The 22,838-nt window shown below is 34.5% G+C and overlaps 1 protein-coding gene across 1 annotated transcript in view; it reads left to right on the top strand.

Annotated features, from left to right (window-relative positions):
* The window catches only part of HMCN1 (hemicentin 1), a 526,219-nt gene that overhangs the window by 399,109 nt on the left and 104,272 nt on the right, over positions 1–22,838 (top strand). Inside the window, exons 63-68 of the mRNA XM_044672125.1 lie at positions 1,461–1,610; positions 3,074–3,233; positions 7,402–7,526; positions 7,763–7,946; positions 10,627–10,724; positions 11,595–11,873. Of these exons, the coding sequence (XP_044528060.1) occupies positions 1,461–1,610; positions 3,074–3,233; positions 7,402–7,526; positions 7,763–7,946; positions 10,627–10,724; positions 11,595–11,873 (996 nt within the window). The remainder of the gene's footprint in view (positions 1–1,460; positions 1,611–3,073; positions 3,234–7,401; positions 7,527–7,762; positions 7,947–10,626; positions 10,725–11,594; positions 11,874–22,838) is intronic.

The raw sequence follows: 22,838 nt of genomic DNA on the forward strand, positions 1-22,838 counted from the left end.
CCACTGTTCTAGTTATTAAAAAATTACATCAAGTTTTGTACCTTGCTTAGACTGGAAATTAAGCGTCTGTTCACAGGCTGAACTCATACTCTGACCAGTATAGAAGCTTTGTTTGATCTGCTTTGTTTCCAAGGTTTTCTCCTTCTTATGCAACCTGGTGTCTCCCTGCTTTTCAGAGCTGACCATATTGATGCAAAATAGTACAGATACTCAATTGATTTAATCTACTGCTTGCTCCTGAAGTCAAAATAGTCACCAGCATCAGCCTCTCTAGAAGTGAGGAATATAGATGTCACCAGGCCTGGCTATTAATCTACTTTTTCAGATGCTTTTAGCTAGTAATAAATAATTTTGGTGATTACTGCTTTACAATATAATTTAAGAGTTGACAAAAAAAGGCCACTTCATTCTATTATTTTCATTGTTCCCCTTTAAATTCTTGAACTTTTATTTCTTTAAATGAAGCTTCATAGTGTTTCATTTTGTTTTACAAAATATACCCCCTCATAGTTTAATTGGAGGCTTAGTATTTCTGCTCACTCTTATTAATTTGAATATTTTATATCTGTAGATAGACATGCATTTTCATCAAATTTTCAATATTTCTACCATATAATTAGATATAGTAGCTACAGTAGTTACTGATAATTCTCACTTCATTCTAATTTCTCTCATTCATTTTTTAAATTTTATCACTTTCATTTCAAACACTTTGAAATATGCTAAGAAATTGTTTATCAATTTTGTTATTTTTAAACTAGCTTTTTGTTTTGTTAAATATTTAGTTTTCAATACGACAATATTTTGTAAAAAAAGAACACTTCATTTATATCCCCAAAGCTGTATTATATTTTTATCACATCAAATCCTGTAAGAGCAATCATCATTTAATTTTTCAAGTTATTTAATCTTTTTGAACATTAATTACTTTGCTACAAAATCAAGTAAATACCATCAATTTCACTAGGTTATTATGCAGATCAATTGAGAAACTGTATTTGAAATCACTCTGTAGCCATAAAATACTATATATAAGACAAAGTTATAATTTAATTTTTTACTGGACTAGTTCATTACCTTAAATTAGAATAAAATTAATTTATTATGGCTGATAAATGCTGTAGTATGATGTATTTTTTGGTGTCATGTTAAATCACATCTTTGGAATGTTTCTGTGTTCTTGTGAGTCCTTTTTTAAGAAAACCCAGTAGGATGAAATTCAGATTTATAAAGAGAATACAGGGTGGTTATTTTATAACAGAATTCACTAGTATGTTCCTTTCGAATGGATTTCTATATTTAAAATACAATTCTTCCTTTAAATTACACTTTTAAGGACTTACACTATGAAGCAAAATGAATTATATATTTTTAATGTTATGATGTGGAGAATTATAGCGATTTCTCATTAGAAAAAGAACAGATAGTCAGGGTTTTAAATTTTTTTTATATATCCATAGAAAATTCTGATTCACTTGAGGTTCATGTTTTGTCTGGTGGAAGCAAGCTACAGATTGCTCGGTCTCAACATTCAGACAGTGGAACATATACTTGTATTGCATCAAATATAGAAGGAAAAGCTCAGAAAAATTACCTTCTTTCCATTCAAGGTATGTATTGTTACACTAGCTACAATTAAGATTATTTTTCATTAATAACAAGAAATAATCCAACATTAAAGTAAATTTGCTAATAGTCCAGAATATGTTTACATCATGAACCTATTATTTCATGACATTTTCATTAACCTCTTCAGTATTTATCAGTATCAAAATGATCTGTTTCTCATGGATGCTTGTACCATGGAAAATATTTGTTGAAATTGTCACCTGTGCACAAAATGAGTGCATTTAAAATATCCTGATTTTTTAAATTCTGATTATTATTTGGCTCTGCTTCTATTATAACTTGCAGGGTTTCTACAGCTTCTCCTTTCATGTTTTTTTGCTTATATGAGATTAAAAGTTTTAAATACTTATTAGGTGAAATGGAAAAGGTATCCCTATTAGGTAATGAGGTAATCTAGATGTTCCTGTTTGCAGATGACATGCTGATTGCATCAACTCTTGGAATATTACAATGACTTATCAATAAGCTCCATAATCACTCAGACAAGATCATCCTAGAAACACACACAAGAAAAACTAAAGAATAATAATACATATTGACCAAATGCTTGTAGATACATAAACTGTTGGATTACCCTATTAGTACATCACATATTTAATTAATTTCAACAACCACTAAACCCCTACTGTGTGGAAGGTACTATGTAAAGGACTAGAGATAAAAAGTCAAAAACAAAATATTTGCTGCTCTCATGAAGCTAATACTCTATTTGTCAGGAATAAATTTATATTACTTCCTCAGAAATTTCTATGTCATAGAGAGGGGCTCTAGATTAATAATGAATTGGGCCCAGCTTTGTAAAGGAAAAAGGATTAGATTGGATTAAATTTGTAAAACTTTACTGTGCCTTAAATGATACCAAACTACTCCCTGATGCCAGCTGCCATTAGTATAAAAACAAATTAATATATTTCCAGTACCCCTATAGGGAGGCGAATTATAGAAAACTCCTAGAGCTATGATTGTTATAAGGAAATTGCAACATTACCAATGTCAGCTTGTGCACAAGAAGTAGCATAAGAACTAGTGTCTATAATTTTTATGATCAGAAAAGGATGTGAGGCAGAATATAAAAAGAGCAATGGTAAATATATGGAAAGCCTGATTATTGAGTTTATGTCCTTCAAATATGAGAAGACTTCTAATAAGGCTCCCAGCATTCAATTTAACTTAAAAAATATTTACTAAGTAACTATGTTCTAGGCCCTTGAGAGACAAATGGAAAATATGTATCCATCAAAATAGCATATTTTGGGAACTAAATATCATCCAACATGTAAAATAAGAACATTTCCAATTGAGAATGATTAATAATAATTGTAATGTGTTAATCTTCATGAAAAGTGCAAAAGCTATGCTGTATAGATATGTCCCTGCCTCAAGCTGTTTAATACTTTGGAGGTAGTTGTTCTAACTGATAAAAGTTATGATTATTTCTCCAAAGTTCCTCCAAGTATCATCGGTTCTGAAATGCCAAGTGAAGTCAGTGTCCTTCTGGGAGAAAATATTCATCTCGTCTGTAATGCCAATGGAATTCCTACTCCTGTGGTTCAGTGGCTGAAAGATGGAAAACCTATAACCAGCGGTGAAATAGAAAGAATACGGTATGTTTAAGTGAGAACTTTGGAATTTAACTTAGTATGCAAATTCTGTTCTTCAAAATTGTATATTTAAAAGTAATGAAAAAGGGGGAAGCTTAGGTGGGTCACTGGATTGTGAGCTAGTAACCCACCTGGCTGGACCCTTTTCTATTACTTCAAAAAGCCTAAGTGTTGGATTCATCTCTTTAAAATGTGAAAAGACATAGAAATATGAGATAAGAGGCAGGAAGTCCTAGGTTTAAATCTGGCCTCAGACACTTCCTAACTGTGTGACTGAAGCAAGTCACTTAATACCCATTGCCTAGCCCTTATTGCTCTTCTGCCTTGGAACCAATTCACAATATTCATTGTAAAACAGAAGATAAGAGATTTTTTAAAAAGAGAGGCAATGGAAAGATGACTCTACTTGTCTTGGCTCCATTACTTAGTAGATCAGGATAAATCAGTTAATCTCTGATTTCTGATTTCACATCTTTAAAATAAAGATTTTAATATTTCCACAACACCATATTATACCACTACAAATAAATGTTAACTACCATTATTATAATTGCAATTTTATTTTGTTTTGTGCTTATATCTTCTGTATTAACTGCTTACAGTTTTATATAATAGTAATATTACCATATGTGATTATTTTGAAGTTTTTTTTGAAAAGTGATTTTAATGGTTTCTGGTAAACTATATCAGAAAATGAAAGATCATTATAGCGTCTAGCACATCAATAAAAACGATGGCTTGTCTCTACAACAATTTTTACCCTTTTGTCTTTAAATTGAGTTTCTTTCACAATGTAAAAGATTAATTTCAAGAAACATAATTTAGTAAACACTCCTCAGTTGAATCACATAAAAAGTTGACTTCTGTACCAACAGGTTCTATTAGTGTAGTAAACAAAAATATGAATAGCCCATTCTTTTAAAAAAAAGCAATTAACTTGGTCTGTCTTTTTTTAAATTTACTGTTTGGAAAGAGTTTAGTATATGTCATAAAAGAATTCATTCTTTCTCATTTGTTTGTTTCAAGCAAATTACAGTTTTGCCATCTATCTTCTTACAAATAACCTAGGACCCTAAACCAATCATATTTGCCATCTGTTAGCAGTCAGTACAGATGAACAAATACACTAAAATATTCCTTAAACTAATGCATTGCAGTTTCTTTCTAATACTGTCACCAGGCTACATGTCACAAGACAGTATCATAGGCAAAACAGAGAAATAGAAATTTCTCTGATACTTCTAATAATAAACCATGAGGGATGCTCTTGACTTCATTTAACAAACTTAAAAGGAAAAACCATTTTACTTTAGTAAAATATATCATTTAAAAATGGTTTCCCCCCTTTAATTTTTAAACAAATTGTTTTGATTAATAAATTTAAAAAGTTATAGTTAACGAACAAGCATTTATTAAGTATTTACTGTATGCTAAACATTGTTCTTAACATGGAGGACATAACGAAAATCAAAAACATGTCTCTGCTTTCTAGCCACTCCCATTAGAATGGGGAAGGCAACACAAATAACTATGTAGATATAGGATATATATTTTTATATATATGCACATATATACATACATAGCTATATATAATATATTATATACATACATATCTATATGTAACATATTACTATATATACATATATATATTACAACATACCTATGTTGTAAACAAAAAGTAATGTCAGAGGGACAGAAAGAGTTGAGAAGTTGGGGAGGAAACTTGTGAAGTCCTCCTCAAGAAGGTGGTCACTGAGTTGAGTCTTGAAGGAGGGCCAGTGAATTTAGAAGTTGGAAGAGAGATGACAGAGAATTCCAGACATGGGGGACAGTTGATTAAAAAAGCCAAGATTTGGAAGAAGGACACCATAATTGAAGTATAGAGCATCTGGAGGAAAGTAAGATGTTCAAAGATAAAGTGTAGGAAAGGACAAGGTTGTGAAGATATTTTATATTGGGTACTGAAGGGAGATTATTGGAGCAATAGGGTCAAATATCTTCACCAGGAAAATCTTTTTGTCAACTGAGTTGGGTATGGTTTGGAGTGGGAAGAGACTTTGGGGAAGTGAGATCAATTAGAAGATTATTGAAGTAGTATAGGGGAAAGGTTAAAAATCCCTGTATCAGTGAGGAAAGAAGGGCATATGTTGGAGAGATATTGTTAAAGTAAACACAAGATTTGACAAGAGATTGGATGTAAAATAAATGCAAGTGAAAAGTTAACGATGATAATATTGCAAAGCTGATTGATTGGGAGAGTGGTGGTAGTCTAAACAATAATGGGAAATGTGGGGAAAGGAGAGTGTTTGAATAGAATGATATCGTTCTTTTTTGGATGTGTTGAGTTTATTAAGTGTTTACTACATGCCATGCACTGTGCTAAATGTTTAAAATACAAGTACAAGAGCAAAGACAGTATACTATCTCAAGGAGTTTACATTCTAATAGGGAAACAGAACACATTATTGGTCAGGGAAGCACTTTAGATGGTGAATGGGGCCATCAGAGAGTAGTTGATATACCCTATCCAGAAACTGGCGGAGTTGGTTTGTTCATGTTTCAAAAATTGGAGGAAGGTGGGAGAAAGAGTGGCATGATGGATGGCAGAGGGGGTATAGAGGAAGGTGCTGGAGAAGAGGAAATAATACATTTAAGATTTTCCTGAAATCGAGGTTCCAGAGACTCGCAGGGCTACTCCTACCAGCCCAACAATTAACAAGTTTTTCTTGAGGAAATGTAAAAAAAAAGGATGTAAAAAATATATGGAGGAGATAATCCATGCTTACATGGAGTTTTCTATCACCTTCTTTATATAAAATCCTTCAATTTTTTAGCATTCTACATGCAATAACATATATTTTGTATTCTAACCTATGTGCAAGTTTGTAGAATAAAGTGAAATGGAGCATTTGAGACAATTATCTAAATCAGTCATTCATTTTCAGGTAATGACCACTCTGTTTCATTTCTCCTCACTTTGACTGTCAATAGTCAGGCCTTTTATTTTGCAAAACAACATATCAGATTAGATAAACTATATTTAAGGGCTTTGTGAAACCTTCACTGTTGTTAATAATAGTAGTGGGAATAATAATGAAACCACTGGCATAAGAGTAGCCCCTACACTTGCAATATGACAATAATATTAAAATCTAACTCATCTTTTATTTTATTGAAGGAATACATTCTATTAAGTTAACTTTGAACTAGGAATAGCAATAAATCATTAGGGGTTGAGAGAAGTAATATGAAGTCACTACAGTCAAAATTATATTTATTTTAAAACTTCACTAAACATAAATATAGGCAGTTTTACATGATGAAATTCATTTAATATTTATAATTAAGAATAACTGTTTCATAGCATATTAATTACTAAATTATAGCACATACTTCACAAAAATGCTTTAACAGTTTGTTGATTTTGTCTATTAATTTTAGTGTTCCAAGGAATTCTTTTCTCACTTGGATGAGCTATGTGGATTATATGGTGTTACAAATATTCTTCCAAGCCTAAATTTAATATTCGGTTTCTTGGATTTTTCTTTGTTGAAACATATCCTTAAACTTTAATTACAAAGCTTTTACACATTTTTTATTTATTTCAAAGATTGCATTAAGGTCTATAAACAGGATTCTGGAGCATGTAAAAAAAATTAACTTTGATTCTGAGTTAACTGTCAGTGAAATTCAGTTCACTTACTTTTCCTTACAAGTTAACAGTTGAGATGCTATAGATGGAGACTTCATATTTTTAGTTGTGTGTGTAGAATTCATATCAGTTTTATGAAATATGGCTCTAGTCGGATCATAGATTTTGAAGTAGTAAGAATGTCATCTAGTATAATGCCCTATTTTTACAGTCAAGGAGATAGATTCTGTGACTTGTCTAAGATCATTCAGATACTAACATAGCTGGGATTCTAACCAAATTCCTCTTCAAATATAGCATTTTCTACCCCTGCATCACACTTCATTTTAGGACTTCTAGAAGAAGAGCTGTTAAGAACAACTTGGAGTATGATATCAGAGAGGAAATGATTGATTTATAATGGGAAGGGATTTTAAGAACACCATAATTGCCTTTTAAAACTACAAGAAGAGTTAGTTTTCCAGATCATAGGACCACATAAATCAGCTCAGTACATTCTACCTATGACCTTTTCCATAGAGTGACTCCAGATGGCAGCACGCTAAACATTTTCGGAGCTCTCACATCTGACATGGGGAAATACACTTGTGTAGCTACTAATCCTGCAGGAGAAGAAGACCGAATTTTTAACTTGAATGTCTATGGTGAGTTTTAAATTGTGACACATTCAGTTCCAACATGTTATAGTTTTATTACCTTAGGAATACATCAAGAGAAATGAACATCCAATAGCAAGTTTTCTGGGACAAATTCTCTCTGGTCAAAATGCAAACATTGCTACCATTTGGGATGCATAACAGAAGGGTAAGTCATTGTAATCAGGGATAGTTTTGAACTAGTCATTTTCATGCTTTTCTTATTCTATTGCTGCAAAATGTAGTTTCACCGTCAATTGTGGGTAATAAGGAAGAAACAGAGAAGTTAATGGCTTTATTGGATACTTCGATAAACATCGAATGTACAGCCACTGGAATTCCACCACCGCAGATAAACTGGCTAAAGAATGGACTCCCTCTGCCTATCTCATCCCAAATCCGATTGCTGTCTGCAGGGCAGGTGATCAGGTCAGCTTTTTAAGGATTATTATATTTTTTTAAATATTGGTTGTGTTTTATGGATCATTCCTTCATCTAATCCAGTTTTTATTTTTATTGATGGCTTTTGTTTTTATATTATTTTTACTTTGAAATTTACCTTTTCCCCACTTCATTGCCAAGCAACATCCTTAAAGCTAAAATTAAAATAAAATAAATTAAAAGGGTTCAATAAAACTGAGCATCAACCACAAATTTTCCAATCAACTCTGGTCTTTTCATCAAGAATGTTTGCAAGTCCCCTATTTCATTGAATACTTATCTTTTCCCTGAAGGATTATGCTTTGTTTTGCTGGTTAGGTGATTTTTGATTGAAGTCCTAGCTTCTTTGCTCTCTGGAATATCATATTCCAGGTCCTCCAGTCATTTAATGTAGAAGCTGCTAAGTCTTGTGTTATCCTGACTATGGCTCCATATTTAAATTATTTCTTTTTTGGCTACTTGCAATATTTTCTCATTGACCTGGGAGTTCTGGAATTTGTTTATAATATTCCAGGGAGTTATCCAGGAAGATCTTTTTATAGATTCTTTCAATCTCTATTTTGTCCTCTGGTTCTAGATTATCAGGGCAGCTTTGCTTGATGATTTCTTAAAAGATGATATTAGAGCTCTTTTTTATCATGATTTTCAGATACTCCAATAATTCTTAAATTCTCACTTGTAATTTATTTTCCAGGTCAGTTGTTTTTCCCGTGACATTTCACATTTGTTGTCTATTTTTTAATTCTTTTCATTTTGTTTGTTTCTTGATGTCCAGTGGAGTAATCATTAGCTTCCATTTGTCTGGTTCTAATTTTTAAGGCATGATTTTCTTCAGTGAGCTTTTGTACCTTCTTTTCCATTTCATTAATTCTACTTTGTAAAGAGTTCTTTTCCTCAGTAAGTTTTTGTGCCTCTTTTTCCAAAGGGTCAATTCTGTCTTTCAAGAAGTTTTTTGCTCAAGTACATTTTATATATCTTTTTCCATTTGGCCAATTCTTCTTTTTAAGTTCTTCATTTCTTTGGATTTTTGTGCCTCCTTTACCCAAGCTGTTGGCTCTTTTTTCATGTTTTTCTTTTATTACTCACATTGCTTTTCCCATTTTTTCTATCTCTCTTATTTTGTTTTTGAGATCTTCTGCTAATTTGGGGGGTGGGGTGTTTGAGAGCAATTAATATTTTTTCCTTGGGGGCTTTGAAGGCAACAATATTGACTTTGTTCATTTCTGAGTTTGAGTCAACCCTGTAACCAAAATAACTTTTTATGTTGAGTTCCTTTTTTTGTTGTTTGCTTATTTTCCTGCTTTGTTTTCCTTTTATTTAAAAATTGTACAAACTGGGTTCTGTAACGTTGATGAAGCATTATTCCAAGCTTTTTGGGTTTTGTTTATCTGCTTTCAGAGCTGGCACTGGGGATCTATCTGCTTTCAGCTCTTCCAAAGTATGTTTAATATTCTCCAAGCACTCTTATGCCCTGGAACTGTGACCAGGCTTCCCTGCTTCCCTGTGACTGCAAGTTCTGCTGTATACTGATATTCCTCCTCACACTATTGTGACTGTGCTCCAGGGCTGTGATTCTAGTTCTGCACAGGGACAATACAACAAGAGCCTTGCACCCAAAGCCAGCAAAGAGACCCCTATAATCTCTTTATGAGCAGTTGTCTGACCTCCCTTGTCATCTGTGGCTGAGAGTTCTGGAACTTAGCTGCTGCTTCAGCTGCACCCAAAGCCTATTTCCTTGGTGTAACCAGCCCTGGAAAATTGTACTCCATCTCCACCCTGGTGTACGAGATCCCTCCTGCTAGCCTTTTAAGTTGTCTTTGGGCTGAAAAATTATTTCAAGTTGTCTTTTTATAGGTAATGCTGCTCCAAAAAAAGTTTGAGCAGTTGTATCATTACTTTCTGGAGGATAATTTGCTAGAAATCAGATGTGTCCCTGTGCCTTCTCTACCATATTGGCTCTGCCTCACCTTCAAGTATAATTTTTTTGTCAAAAAATTTGGGGGTGGAGGGTTTGAGAGCAATTAATATTTTTCCTTGGGGGCTTTGAAGGCAACAATATTGACTTTGTTCACTTCTGAGTGAATCTCTATTATCATTATGTTCTTAGTTTTACCAAATGCTGTCCTACTGTTATTATTTTTGCTCCAGCTTATCTAGGCTGTTCCACTAATGTATTTTTTCTGTTTTTAATCAATATTAAATGCTTTTGAAGGCTCCTACTTCATAGTACAGTTTGAAGTCTGATAATTTAAAAATCTCATTCATTTATACTTTTTCTCATTCTATTTGAGTTCTAGATCTTATTTCCTTGTAATAAATTTTGATATTATTTTACTTCCTTCTATAAGGTATCCCATTTTTAATTTGGTTGCAATAAATGTATAAATTAAGTTAGAATTTTTGTCAGATTTTATCATTATAGCACACTCCAGCCACAGGCAGTGGCTGTCTCCAAATATTTATCTTAGTTTCTGTAAAGAATATTTAATAGTTCTAGTTATATTAGTCTTACATGTCTTAACTATTATATTTATGAATTATTTAGTAATTTTGAAAGGAATTTCTTCTTTTATCACTTTTCCCTGATTCTTGTTAGTACTATGTAGAATAATGATGATTTGTGAACATATTAGGAATTTAATACTTGTTTTTGTACTTTTTCTTTTAGAATTGTGAGAGCTCAGGTGTCTGATGTTGGACTATACACTTGTGTGGCCTCTAACAGAGCTGGGGTCGATAATAAACATTATAGTCTCCAAGTTTTTGGTAAGTCATTTTCTTTAATATAAAGCTTTATACATACTTGACAACCTTTGCTATGTACAGGAAATATTTCTATTTTTATTATTATTTCAGTTTCACTGTAAAACATTATGGACATAGTGTATCTTTAATTTCCCCCTTGTTTCTCCCCACTGATTGATGTATTTAATTTTTAAAGTATCATATTTTGTAGTCAGGAATGAATTAACTCACAGGTCAAGAAAGGATTTACACAGGCGGTCCCTGACGTATAGGGAATAGAAATTTCCCTACAGTCTGGGACCTTGTCAATGGGGCCCCTTTGTCTTTGTTTCTGCCAAGGATATTTTTTACCCTAGTTTGACCTTGATTTTCATATTGTTCCAAGTATAAAGTTCAAATCATTATATTTCTCTCCAGGCATGAGGTCATTCTTTCTCATTCCCAAAAGAAAGTTGACTTTTTTCTCACAAGGTCAGGTTATAATTATATTTATAATTATAATTGCTGAATATAGATGTGTGTATACATATAAATATATACATATATTTATATAAACACTTATATTATTATATTCACTATTCTTTAAAATATTAAGAATTTATAAGTAGAGGAAATGTGTTGGCTTACATTTTGCACTTAGCCCTCTTCTCTATTGCAATATTATTTTTATTATATTATTGTTGTGGTTCCTGCATTTAGTTTCTCCTCCAATACTTTATTGCAACTGAATTCTTAAGGTGATGCCAGGAAAGCACACACTCTGGTGGGTACATTCTGCCAATTGGAAAAGAGGGAACTTCACAAATACCTGCAGCTTCTTAACTCACTGCCTCCTCCCCAAAGTCCATCAGTGAAAGAGTAATATGTGATCTGATTTTCTCTCCCATGTAGTGCCACCAAGCATGGATAATGCAGCTGGAACTGAAGAAATAACAATTATAAAAGGTAGTCCTACCTCACTGACATGTTTTACGGATGGAATCCCAACTCCCACAATGTCATGGCTTAAAGAGGGTCAACCTCTGGAACTGGTCTCCCATCTGAGAATGAGTAACCAAGGAATGGTCCTTCAGTTTGTTGAAGCAGAGATACAAGATTCTGGAAAATACACTTGTGTAGCCTCCAGTGAAGCTGGAGAAGTCAAGAAGCACTTTGTCCTAAAGGTTTTGGGTATGTTAATGTTTGTAAAATAATTAAAAAGTCAGTCCACATTGTAGAAAGAGAGTGAAAATTTATATGTAAGAAACAGAATTAATTCCATTTTATGTCTATTCTGTCTTTGAAAGTTAAAACTTAGGGGCAGCTAGGTGACTCAGTGGACTGAGAATCACGAGTAGAGTCGGGAAGACCTGAATTCAAATACAGGCTCCATTACTTCCCAGCTATGTGACCCTGGAAAAGTCACTTAAACACTATTGCTTAACCTTTACTATTCTTCTACCTTGGAACCACTACATTATATTTATTCTAAGACAGAAGGTAAAGATTTAAAAAAAAAAAAGAAAGAAAGAAAAGAAAGCTAAAAATCCAAGAAATCATCTACAGTTATTTGCAATTTCTGGCCTCTCAGTTTCTTCTTAGCCCCTTAAATTCTGGCTTCTGACCCCAATATTTAAGGGGAAATGCTCTCTCCAAAGTCACCAATGATTTCTTTCATGTAGTGACAATCTAATTGAATTCCTCTGCAACATCTGGTACCACTGACCACTCTCTCCTCCTGCAAGATAGCAATTATTAGCAGGGGTATGATACTTGTCAATAACTGGGTCAGTGGCTTGCCTCCACTCATGCCCAAAGTCCCTGAGTGGACAGATAGTGACCCTTTAACAGTTTTAGGGAGTGCAGAACAAAGTACAGAATAGGAAAAAGGCATCATGGGATTAAATAAAAAAATGATTGTTTCAGATCTAAGGTGCAGGGAACAATGTGTCTGGTTATAAGTTTGGTAATTGGGGCTGGTAGTGACCCTCTTCTTCTCTCATGAAAATAAAAAGGGTTCCTTGTTGGAATCCAGGTGCAAGATAGCAGCCCAGACTTTTGGATAGCCAATCAGTCATCCTCAAAGGATAGCTTGGTAGCTAAAGATATCAGGTCCCACTCCCTCTCTTTCTCAAACAGCTTCCAAAGCTAACTATAGCTCCTTGAGGCCAGAAAAGAGGAATAATTAGCAGGAGGGAGGAATTTCTGAACTTAACCCATTATAGACCAGCTGAATTCTGAACTAAGTTCAAAACAAGGAGCCTCCATGACTTAAGCAGGCAAAAGGATAAAAAGCAGAACAGGACCAAATCTTCCTCAATAAGATTCATAATCATTCCAAATAGTTTTTCTCACTTAAACTCATGGGGAAAAAAACAAATGGATAAAAAATGGCTATTATGCAAATGATACTAGATATTTGAGAGATAACTGAATGAACTTGGAAATGTTTAATTAATTAGTTAATTAATTTTATTTATTTGTTTGTTTGTTTGATTTATTTGATTTGCCAACATTTTATTTATTTAATTAACCAGCATTTATAAAGCATCTGCTATATCCCAAAAAATTGAACTGGGAATATAAATATAAAGGTATAACTGACAGTATTCTATAGGATTTTATAATCTGTTAGAACTGGACATATAGGAGAGTGGTAGACAAAGAAAGGAATTTTTATCTGGAGAGCTAAAGAGATTATGAATGGAGCCACTGAAAAAAGTCTAGTCACCTCCCTTTCTGATATCAATAGCAGTATTGTCTTGAGTACTAGTCACACAGGAAGAGAAGGAAAATAGATTTCATTTACAGTAATGGGTTTTATTGAAGGAAAAAGGAGGAGAGAGAATGAGGAATTGTGTTCAAACATACTATGGCAAAGATGATGGCAAGATGCTTTTACAGTCTCTGGTTTCTGTATGAATAACTGGATGCACGTAAAGCTTATTTTAAAACTAGTGAGTAAGGCAACATAAGCTTCATTCATTCACTAATCAGATTAGGAACACCTATAGAGTTCTTTTCATCCCAAATCTTACACATATACTGTAACTAGACAGTTATTTGGTTCCATAATCAGAAAGGAATAGAAAAATGTCCTGGACTGATTTGCAGGGGGGAAATGAGAATGCAGACTTCTGTATCTTTAATGTGATGGCATATAGTTATGAATTATGAAATAAAATTTCTGAAGAACTGAAACTGAAGAACATCCAAAGGCAGTAGTGAGCAGGCTGAAATGCATTACAAATAAGAAATTACACAGCAGAAGTGGTGTGTCAATGGAGAAATTAATAACAAGGGAAAATAAAGGCAGCATCAAAGTCATGTCAGATCACACTAGACAATGGAAAATGAAAGGAATAATAATTTATGTGACTACTATGTGTCAAGCACTGTATTACTTTTAAAATATAATATTTGATCCTCACAGCAACTTCAGGAAACAGGTGATATTATTATCACCACTTTTCAGCTGAGAAAACTGAGTCAAATGTCTTTATCCAAATAGTAGTTGACCAGCTAGATAACAAAAATAATTCTCTTTAAAATTAAATTTTTTGCTATTCCAAATTGCATTTCCCATATGTAAGAACAGCAAAAGAGTGTGGAATACAAAACCATGAATCTCTATTATGTATAGCTTCTTTAAGTATGAAATAAATTTGTATTAGTTTCAAAACTGTCGTACTTGTGGATCTCACTCAGTATCTTTCTATCCTCTTCTGTACATTAAAAATTATTCAACAACTCTCTTTTTCTTTTCTTTTTCTTAAAAAACATTAACACTAAACTTCTTCTTCCTTCCAAGTCCCCTCAATTAAAAAAATATGCTTTGTAATAAATAAGCAAATTCAAACAAAACAATTCCACATGTTGGCTATATAAAAAAAATTGTCTCTCATTATACTCCTTGAATTTACCACCTCAGTATCAAGAGGCAGGTAATATACTTCCTCAGTGATCCTCTGCAGTATTGGTCACTGCATTGACAAGAGTTCTTAAGTCTCCCAAAGTTTTTGTTTATAATGTTTTAGTCATTGTATACATTTTGCAATTTGTTCTGCTCATTTTGCTCTCCACTTCTTCATCTATCTTTCCAGGTTTCTCCAAATCCATCCTTTTTATCATTTTCATCATATTTGTAGGTGGAACAATGCATAGAGCACTGAATTTGGAATCAGCAAGAATTGAGTTCAAATCCTGTCCCATACACTTACCATCTGTGTGATCCTAGCCAAATCATTTAACATCTCCATACTTGAGTTTCCTTTTATGTAAAATGAAGATAATAATAACACCTACCCTTCAGGATTTTTGTGATGATAAAATGAAACAACTTGTGTTTTTCCTTTTACAATACTAAATTCATAAATGTCCTCATTTAAAGTATTATCTTCCAAGTCTTATGTGATCTTGACTATTGTTTTTGATTTTTCAACATTTTCTGGATGCTTGAAGTATTTTTCTTGGAACTGGAAGTTCTAGATTTTGGCTATAACATCCCTGGAAGTTTTTACTTTCAGGTTTTTTTAGGAGCTAACTAGTGGATTTGCCCTATGTTTTCTAATAAACCGGTATGGTTTTAATTTATGAATTCTTGAAACACAATATTTAGGGATTGTAGTCTCTCTTTTGGAGTCTGTTGGTTTCTAAATTATCATTCCTTGATTTTTTTATTATTAGACATTTATTAATATTCGTTTTTAACCTGTTTACATACTTTATGCCCCTACTTTCCCCTTCACCCCCCACTCTACCCCCACCCATGGCGAACGCACATTTCCACTGGTTTTAACATGTGTCCTTGTTCAGGGTCTATTTCCCATTCATGTCCACCTCAGCCCTGGCATTCAAGCAATTGTTTATCTTATATGTTTCCTCTCCTGCAGTCCTTCCTCTGAATGTGGGTAGCATCTTTACCATAAATCCCTCAGAGCTGTCTTGTGTCATTGCATTGCTGCTGGTACAGGAGCCCATTACATTCGATTTTACCACAGTATATCAGTCTCTGTGTACAATGTTCTTCTGGCTCTGCTCCTTTTTTTTGTCTCTCCAATTTGCATGGAATTCCTCCAGTTTATTATTCCTTTTAGCACAATAGTATTCCATCACCCACATATACCATAATTTGTTCAGCCATTCCCCAATTGAAGGACATCCCCTCATTTTCCAGTTTTTTGCCACTACAAAAAGCGCAGCTATAAATATTTTTGTACAAGTCTGTCCTTTGAGCATAGTTCCAAATTGCCAGCCAGAATGGTTGGATCCGTTCACAACTCCACCAGCAATGCATTAATGTCCCAATTTTGCCACATCCCCTCCAACATTCATTACTCTCCCCTTCTTTCATTTTAGCCAATCTGCTAGGTGTGAGGTGATACCTCAGAGTTGTTTTGATTTGCATTTCTCTAATTATTAGAGAGTTAGAACACTTTCTCATGTGCTTATTGATACTTTTGATTTCTTTACCTGAAAATTGCCTATTCATGTCTCTTGCCCATTTATCAATTGGGGAATGGCTTGATTTTTTATACAATTGCTTTAACTCCTTGTATATTTGAGTGATTAGACCCCTGTCAGAGATTTTTGTTATAAAGATTTTTTCCCAATTTGTTGTTTCCCTTCTGATTTTGACTACATTGTTTTTATTTGTACAAAAGATTTTTAGCTTAATATAATCAAAACCATTAAATTTACATTTTGTAATTTTCTCTAACTCTTGCTTAGTTTTAAAATCTTTCCTTTCCCAGAGATCAGACAAATATACTATTCTGTGTTCACTTAGCTTATTTATAGTTTCCCTCTTTATATTCAAGTCATTCACCCATTCTGAATTTATCTTGGTGTAGGGTGTGAGATGTTGATCTAAACCTAATCTCTCCCATATTGTTTTCCAAAATTCCCAGCAGTTTTTGTCAAATAGTGGATTCATATCCCAAAAGTTGGGCTCTTTGGGTTTATCATACACTGTCTTGCTGACATCATTAACCCCGAGTATATTCCACTGATCCTCCCTTCTATCTCTTAGCCAGTACCATATTGATTTAATGACTGCTGCTTTATAATATAGTTTGATATCTGGTACTGCGAGGCCCCCTTCCTTCACATTTTTTTTCATTATTTCCCTTGATATTCTTGATCTTTTGTTATTCCAAATGAAATTTGTTATAGTTTTTCCTAATTCAGTAAAGAAGTTTTTTGGTAACTTGATAGGTATGGCGCTAAATAGGTAAATTAATTTGGGTAGAATGGTCATTTTTATTATGTTAGCTCATCCTACCCATGAAGAGTTAATGGCTTTCCAATTGTTGAGGTCCAGTTTTATTTGTTTGGAAAGTGTTTTGTAGTTGTTTTCGTATAATAGCTGTGTTTGTTCTGTTAGATTGATTCCCAAGTATTTTATATTGTCTAGGGTGATTTTAAATGGTGTTTCTCTTTCTACCTCTTGCTGTTCTGATGTGTTGGAAGTGTATAGAAATGGTGATGATTTACGTGCATTTATTTTGTATCCTGCAACTTTGCTAAAGTTGTTGATTATTTCTACCAGCCTCTTAGTTGATTCTCTAGGATTTTTTAAGTATACCATCATATCATCTGCAAAGAGTGATAGCTTAGTCTCCTTAGTATTTTGATACCTTCATTTTCTTTTTCTTCTCTAATTGCTATTGCTAGTGTTTCTAGTACTATGTTGAATAATAGAGGTGATAATGGGCATCCTTGTTTCACTTCTGATCTTATTGGGAAGGCTTCTAATTTATCCCCATTGCATATGATATTTGTTGATGGTTTTAGGTATATACTGTTTATTATTTTGAGGAAAGGTCCTTCTATTCTTATACTTTTCAGTGTTTTCAATAGGAATGGATGCTGTATTTTGTCAAGGGCTTTTTCAGCATCTATTGAGATAATCATGTGATTTTTGTTTGATAGACTATTGATATGGTCAATTATGTGGATGGTTTTCCTAATGTTGAACCATCCTTGCATTCCTGGTATAAATCCTACCTGATCATGGTGGATGATCTTCTTAATTACTTGCTGGAGTCTCTTTGCTAATATTCTATTTAAGATTTTTGCATCTATGTTCATTAGGGAGATTGGTCTATAGTTTTCTTTCTCTGTTTTTGGTCTACCTGGCTTTGGAATCAGTACCATATTTGTGTCATAAAATGAATTTGGTAGGACTCCTTCTTTGCTTATCATATCAAATAATTTGTAGAGTATTGGGATTAGTTACTCTTTGAATGTCTGATAGAATTCTCTTGTGAATCCATCAGGTCCTGGTGATTTTTTCTTAGGGAGTTCTTTAATGGCTTGTTCAATTTCTATTTTTGATATGGGATTATTTAGGTATTCTATTTCTTCTGCTGTTAATCTAGGCAATTTATATTTTTGTAAATATTCATCCATATCTCCTAAATTGTTATATTTGTTGCCATATAACTGGGTGAAATAGTTCTTAATGATTGCCTTAATTTCCCCTTCATTATAGGTGAGGACTCCCTTTTCATCTCTAATACTGTCAATTTGGTTTTCTTCTTTCCTTTTTCTTATTAGGTTGACTAGTACTTTGTCTATTTTATCTGTTTTTTTCAAAGTACCAGCTTCTAGTCTTATTTATTAATTCAATAGTTCTTTTACTTTCGATTTTATTAATTTCTCCCTTAATTTTTAGTATTTCTAATTTAGTTTTCATCTGGGGGTTTTTTATTTGCTCGCTTTCTAATTTTTTGAGTTGCATGCCCAATTCATTAATCTCTGCCCTCCTTAATTTGTTAATATATGCACTCAAGGATATAAATTTCCCCCTGAGTACTGCCTTGGCTGCATCCCACAGAGTTTGGTAGGATGTCTCATCATAGTCATTCTCTTCAATGAAATTGTTGATTGTTTCTATGATTTCTTCTTTGACAATTTGGTTTTGGAGAATCATATTGTTTAATTTCCAATTGGTTTTTGATTTGCCTGTCCAGGTGCCCTTACTGATTATTATTTTTATTGCATTATGATCTGAGAAGGTTATATTTATTAAATCTGCTCTTTTGCATTTGTTTGCCATGATACTATGCCCTATTACATGGTCAATCTTTGTAAATGTACCATGTGCAGCTGAAAAGAAGGTGTATTCCTTTTTGTCCCTATTTATTTTTCTCCACATATCAATTAAATCTAATTTTTCTAGGACTTCATTCATCTCTCTTATCTCTTTCTTATTTATTTTTTGGTTTGATTTATCTAGATCTGAAGAGGAATATTTAGATCTCCCACTATTATGGTTTTACTATCTATTTCCTTCTTGAGCTCTGCCAGTTTCTCCTTTATGAATTTGGATGCTATACCACTTGGTGCATGTATATTGAGCAGTGTTATTTCCTCATTGTTTATACTGCCTTTAATCATGATGTAATGACCTTCCCTGTCTTTTTTTTTAAACTCTTGTACTTCGGTGTATTGTCTTATAGATGAAAGATTGGTAAGGGTGGGCAATGGGGGTCAAGTGACTTGCCCAGGGTCACAGAGCTGGGAAGTGGCTGAGGCCAGGTTTGAACCTAGGACCTCCTGTCTCTAGGCCTGACTCTTACTCCACTGAGCTACCCAGCTGCCCCCTCCCTGTCTTTTTTAATCATATCTATTTTTACTTTGGCTTTGTCAGAGATCATGATAGCCACTCCTGCCTTCTTTTTCTCATTTGATGCCCAAAAGATTTTGCTCATACCCTTAACCTTGAACTTGTGTGTGTCTACCTGCCTCATATGTGTTTCTTGTAGACAACCTATGGTAGGATTTTGGTTTCTGAACCACTCTGCTATTTGCTTCCATTTTATGAGCGAGTTCATCCCGTTCACATTCAGAGTTACAATTGTTAGTTGTGTATTCACTGACATTTTTGTATCCTCCCCTAGACCCACTCCTTCTTATTACACTATTTTCTTTTACACCAGTGGTTTGCTTTGAACCAGTATCCCTTATCCCCTACCTTGACTGACTTCCCTTTCTTCCCCCTCCCTTGTTGTTCCCTCTTTTTGTTTTTTAAAGACCAAATGAATTCCCTCCCCCTTCTTCTCCCCTCCCTTTTTTGGCCTCCCCACTCCCCTGCTCCCTTTGGTTTATCCCTTCTGACTTTCTCAGTAGGGTTAGATAGAGTTTTTTATCCGGATGGATAATAAAGCTACTCTTCCTTCTCCGGGTTGATTACACTGAGAGTAAGGTTTGATTATGCTCTCTTCCTCTCCTTCTTATGGTATTATTTATCCCTTTCCCTTCCCATGCCCTCTTTGTGTGTAATAGAATATCTTATTTTTCTTATTTACTTGGATTTTTCTTGGTGTCCCCTACTATTCTCCCCCCTTTTCCCACCCCGATGTCTTCTTAGACCATTTAGTATCCTGTCCTCTCCCTATGAATTATTCTTCTGGTTGCTATAATAGTGAATATTAAAATAGTGTATAGAGTTCACTACAGAGAATTATACATAGCATTTCTCCACCTAGTAATACAGATAATTAGATCTTATTTATGCCCTTAAAGAATCAAGCTTAAAAGACTGTGAGTTTTCTTTCTTTTCCCTCTGTTTCTTATTTACCTTTTCATCTTTCTCTTGATATTTGTGATTGAGTGTCAAACTTTCCATTTAGTCCCGGTCTCTTTTGTGCAAAAACTTGGAATTCTTCAATTTTGTTGAATGCCCATACTTTCCCCTGAAAGTATATGGTTAGTTTCGCTGGGTAGTTGATTCGTGGCTGAAGGCCCAGCTCTCTTGCCTTTCTGAATATTGTATTCCAAGCCTTGTGGTCTTTTAGCATTGAGGCTGCCAGATCCTGTGTGATCCTTATTGGTGCTCCTTGATATTTGAATTGTCTCTTTCTGGCTTCTTGTAAGATTTTTTCTTTAACTTGAAAGCTCTTCAATTTCGCTATTATATTTCTGAGTGTTGTCTTTTCTGGGTCCTGTGTAGAGGGTGATCTATGGATCCTTTCAATGTCTATATTGCCCTCTTGTTGTAGAACTTCAGGGCAATTTTGCTGAATAATTTCTTTAAGTATGGAGTCCAAGTTTCTATTAATTTCTGCCTTTTCTGGAAGACCAATGATTCTCAAGTTGTCTCTTCTAGACTGGTTTTCTTGGTCTGTCACTCTCTCATTGAGATATTTCATGTTTCCTTCTATTTTATCAGTCTTTTGACTTTGTTTTATTTGTTCTTGTCTTGAGAGATCATTGGTTTCTAAATGTTCGATTCTAGCCTTTAAGGACTGGTTTTCGGCTTTAATGTTTTGGTTTTCGGCTTTAATGTTTTGGTTTTCGGCTCTAATGTTTTGGTTTTCGGCTTTAATGTTTTGGATTTTGGCTCTAATGTTTTGGTTTTCCTTTTCAATCTGGTCATTTTTGGTCTTCAGTTGTCTTGTCTCACTTTCCAATTGCGAAATTCTGCCTTTTAAACTGTTATTTTCTTGCCAGATTTCTTCCATCTTCCTCAGCATTTCATTTTTAAACTCTTCCATAGCTTGTGACCAGCTTTCATTTTTGGGGGGAGGTTTGGATTTTTGTTTTCCCTCCTCTGTTGTCTGGATTTTCTCTGTGTAGAAGTTGTGGAGTGTTCCAGAGTTCCTCTTGATAGTCTTTTTCTTCTGGACTTCCTTATTGCTGGCCATTGTTAGCCCCGCCCCTTTTCAGCTTTGTCTTTGCACTCAGGGTCTGCCTGTGCCTTGCAAGCTCCCGGGGGCTCCGGTCTCCTTGTCCTCGGGGTCAGGCCTCCTGGTAGTTCCCGGTCTGCCCCTCTGCCCGAGGTTCCTTCAGCAGTCTTTGGGGCTGCTTCCACAGCCACGCTCAGGTCTGCACCGGGTCCTCACTGGAGGTCCAAGCCTGGGCTGGAGATAGTGATTCAAGCCTAGGGCACTAACTTTGGCTGTGCAGATGCTCTTAGGGCGCTGCCTTCACCCCTGCAGAAGGTAGTGAAAGTCCCTGGGCTGGAGATCTTTATTCGCACCTGAGGCGATGCCTTCAGCGCTTGGGAAAGGCCATGTTTTAGAGGCCTTTGTCCTGGCCCGAGGCGGTGCCTTCACCCAAGTGGAAGCTCAGGGAAAGTCCCTGCGCACCCCCAGCACTTGGGGTCCCTCATCTTGCAGCACACAGGTACAAGCCCCGGGGATGCCAGTGATTATCTGGTTGCCCCAGTCCTGTTTTCACTCTTGTGCCTTGGCGTGCGAGGTGTGTGGTGTGGGGGGTCAGGGAGGGGCTTCTTCCTCTCGCATTTTAGTGAGAGCTGTTTCACCCCTTTATAGCATGGAAATGCCCCGATTCTGCTTACCTTCAATGCTGCGCCCTGTTGTGGGGTTCCTTCGTTCTTCTGGACTCGTTTTTATTTCCCCTTGAGGGGTCCTGTATGCTTCGGTCAGGAGAGATCGAGCAGATGCTCCTTACTCTGCCGCCATCTTAACCGGAAGTCCTCCTTGATTTTTTTTTCCAGGTTAGTTCTTTTTGTTGTGGATGTTTTTCATATTCTTCCATTTTAACTTTTTAAAATTTTGTTTTAATATTTCTTATTAATTCGTAGACTCAATGGTTGCTTTTTCATTGCCTTCTAATTTTCAAGAATTCCACTATTTTAAAATACCTGGCATTTATATAATACTTTAAGGCTTGCAAAATACTTTGCAAATATTATCTTAATTTATCCTACACCAATTCTAAAAGATAGTTGATATTATTAACTTCACTTTACAGATGAGGAAATTCAGGCAGAGTTTAAATGACTTAAATAGAACATAAGTGATTTGACTTGATTAGCAAGTGTCTGAGACTAGAGTTGAACTATACCACTTAGCTATTCTTAATGGAATCAGTTTTCCTCTCTTCAGTTCTAAGTGATTTATTCTTCTTTTAAATCTTTTCTTCAAAGGCTTTATTTCACTCATAGTTTCATTTTTAAAGAAAAGACTTAGCTTCATTACTTCTAAGTACTCTTGTCCTTATGGCAAACTAATCTTTTCCCCTTTTGGGACTCTGTAGTTGTTATATAGTTGCATGCTTCTGCATTTTCTTCTTGGACATTTTTAGATCTATAGCATTTCTTTTTATTCTGTTTATTCTTATCTATTTGTATTCATCTTCATATTCTGCTTATTCATATCTCTTGTCCCAATACCAGATTTGGGA

The sequence above is a fragment of the Gracilinanus agilis genome, chromosome 4 (genome assembly GCF_016433145.1).
Source record: "Gracilinanus agilis isolate LMUSP501 chromosome 4, AgileGrace, whole genome shotgun sequence".
Classification (NCBI taxonomy): Eukaryota; Metazoa; Chordata; class Mammalia; order Didelphimorphia; family Didelphidae; genus Gracilinanus; species Gracilinanus agilis.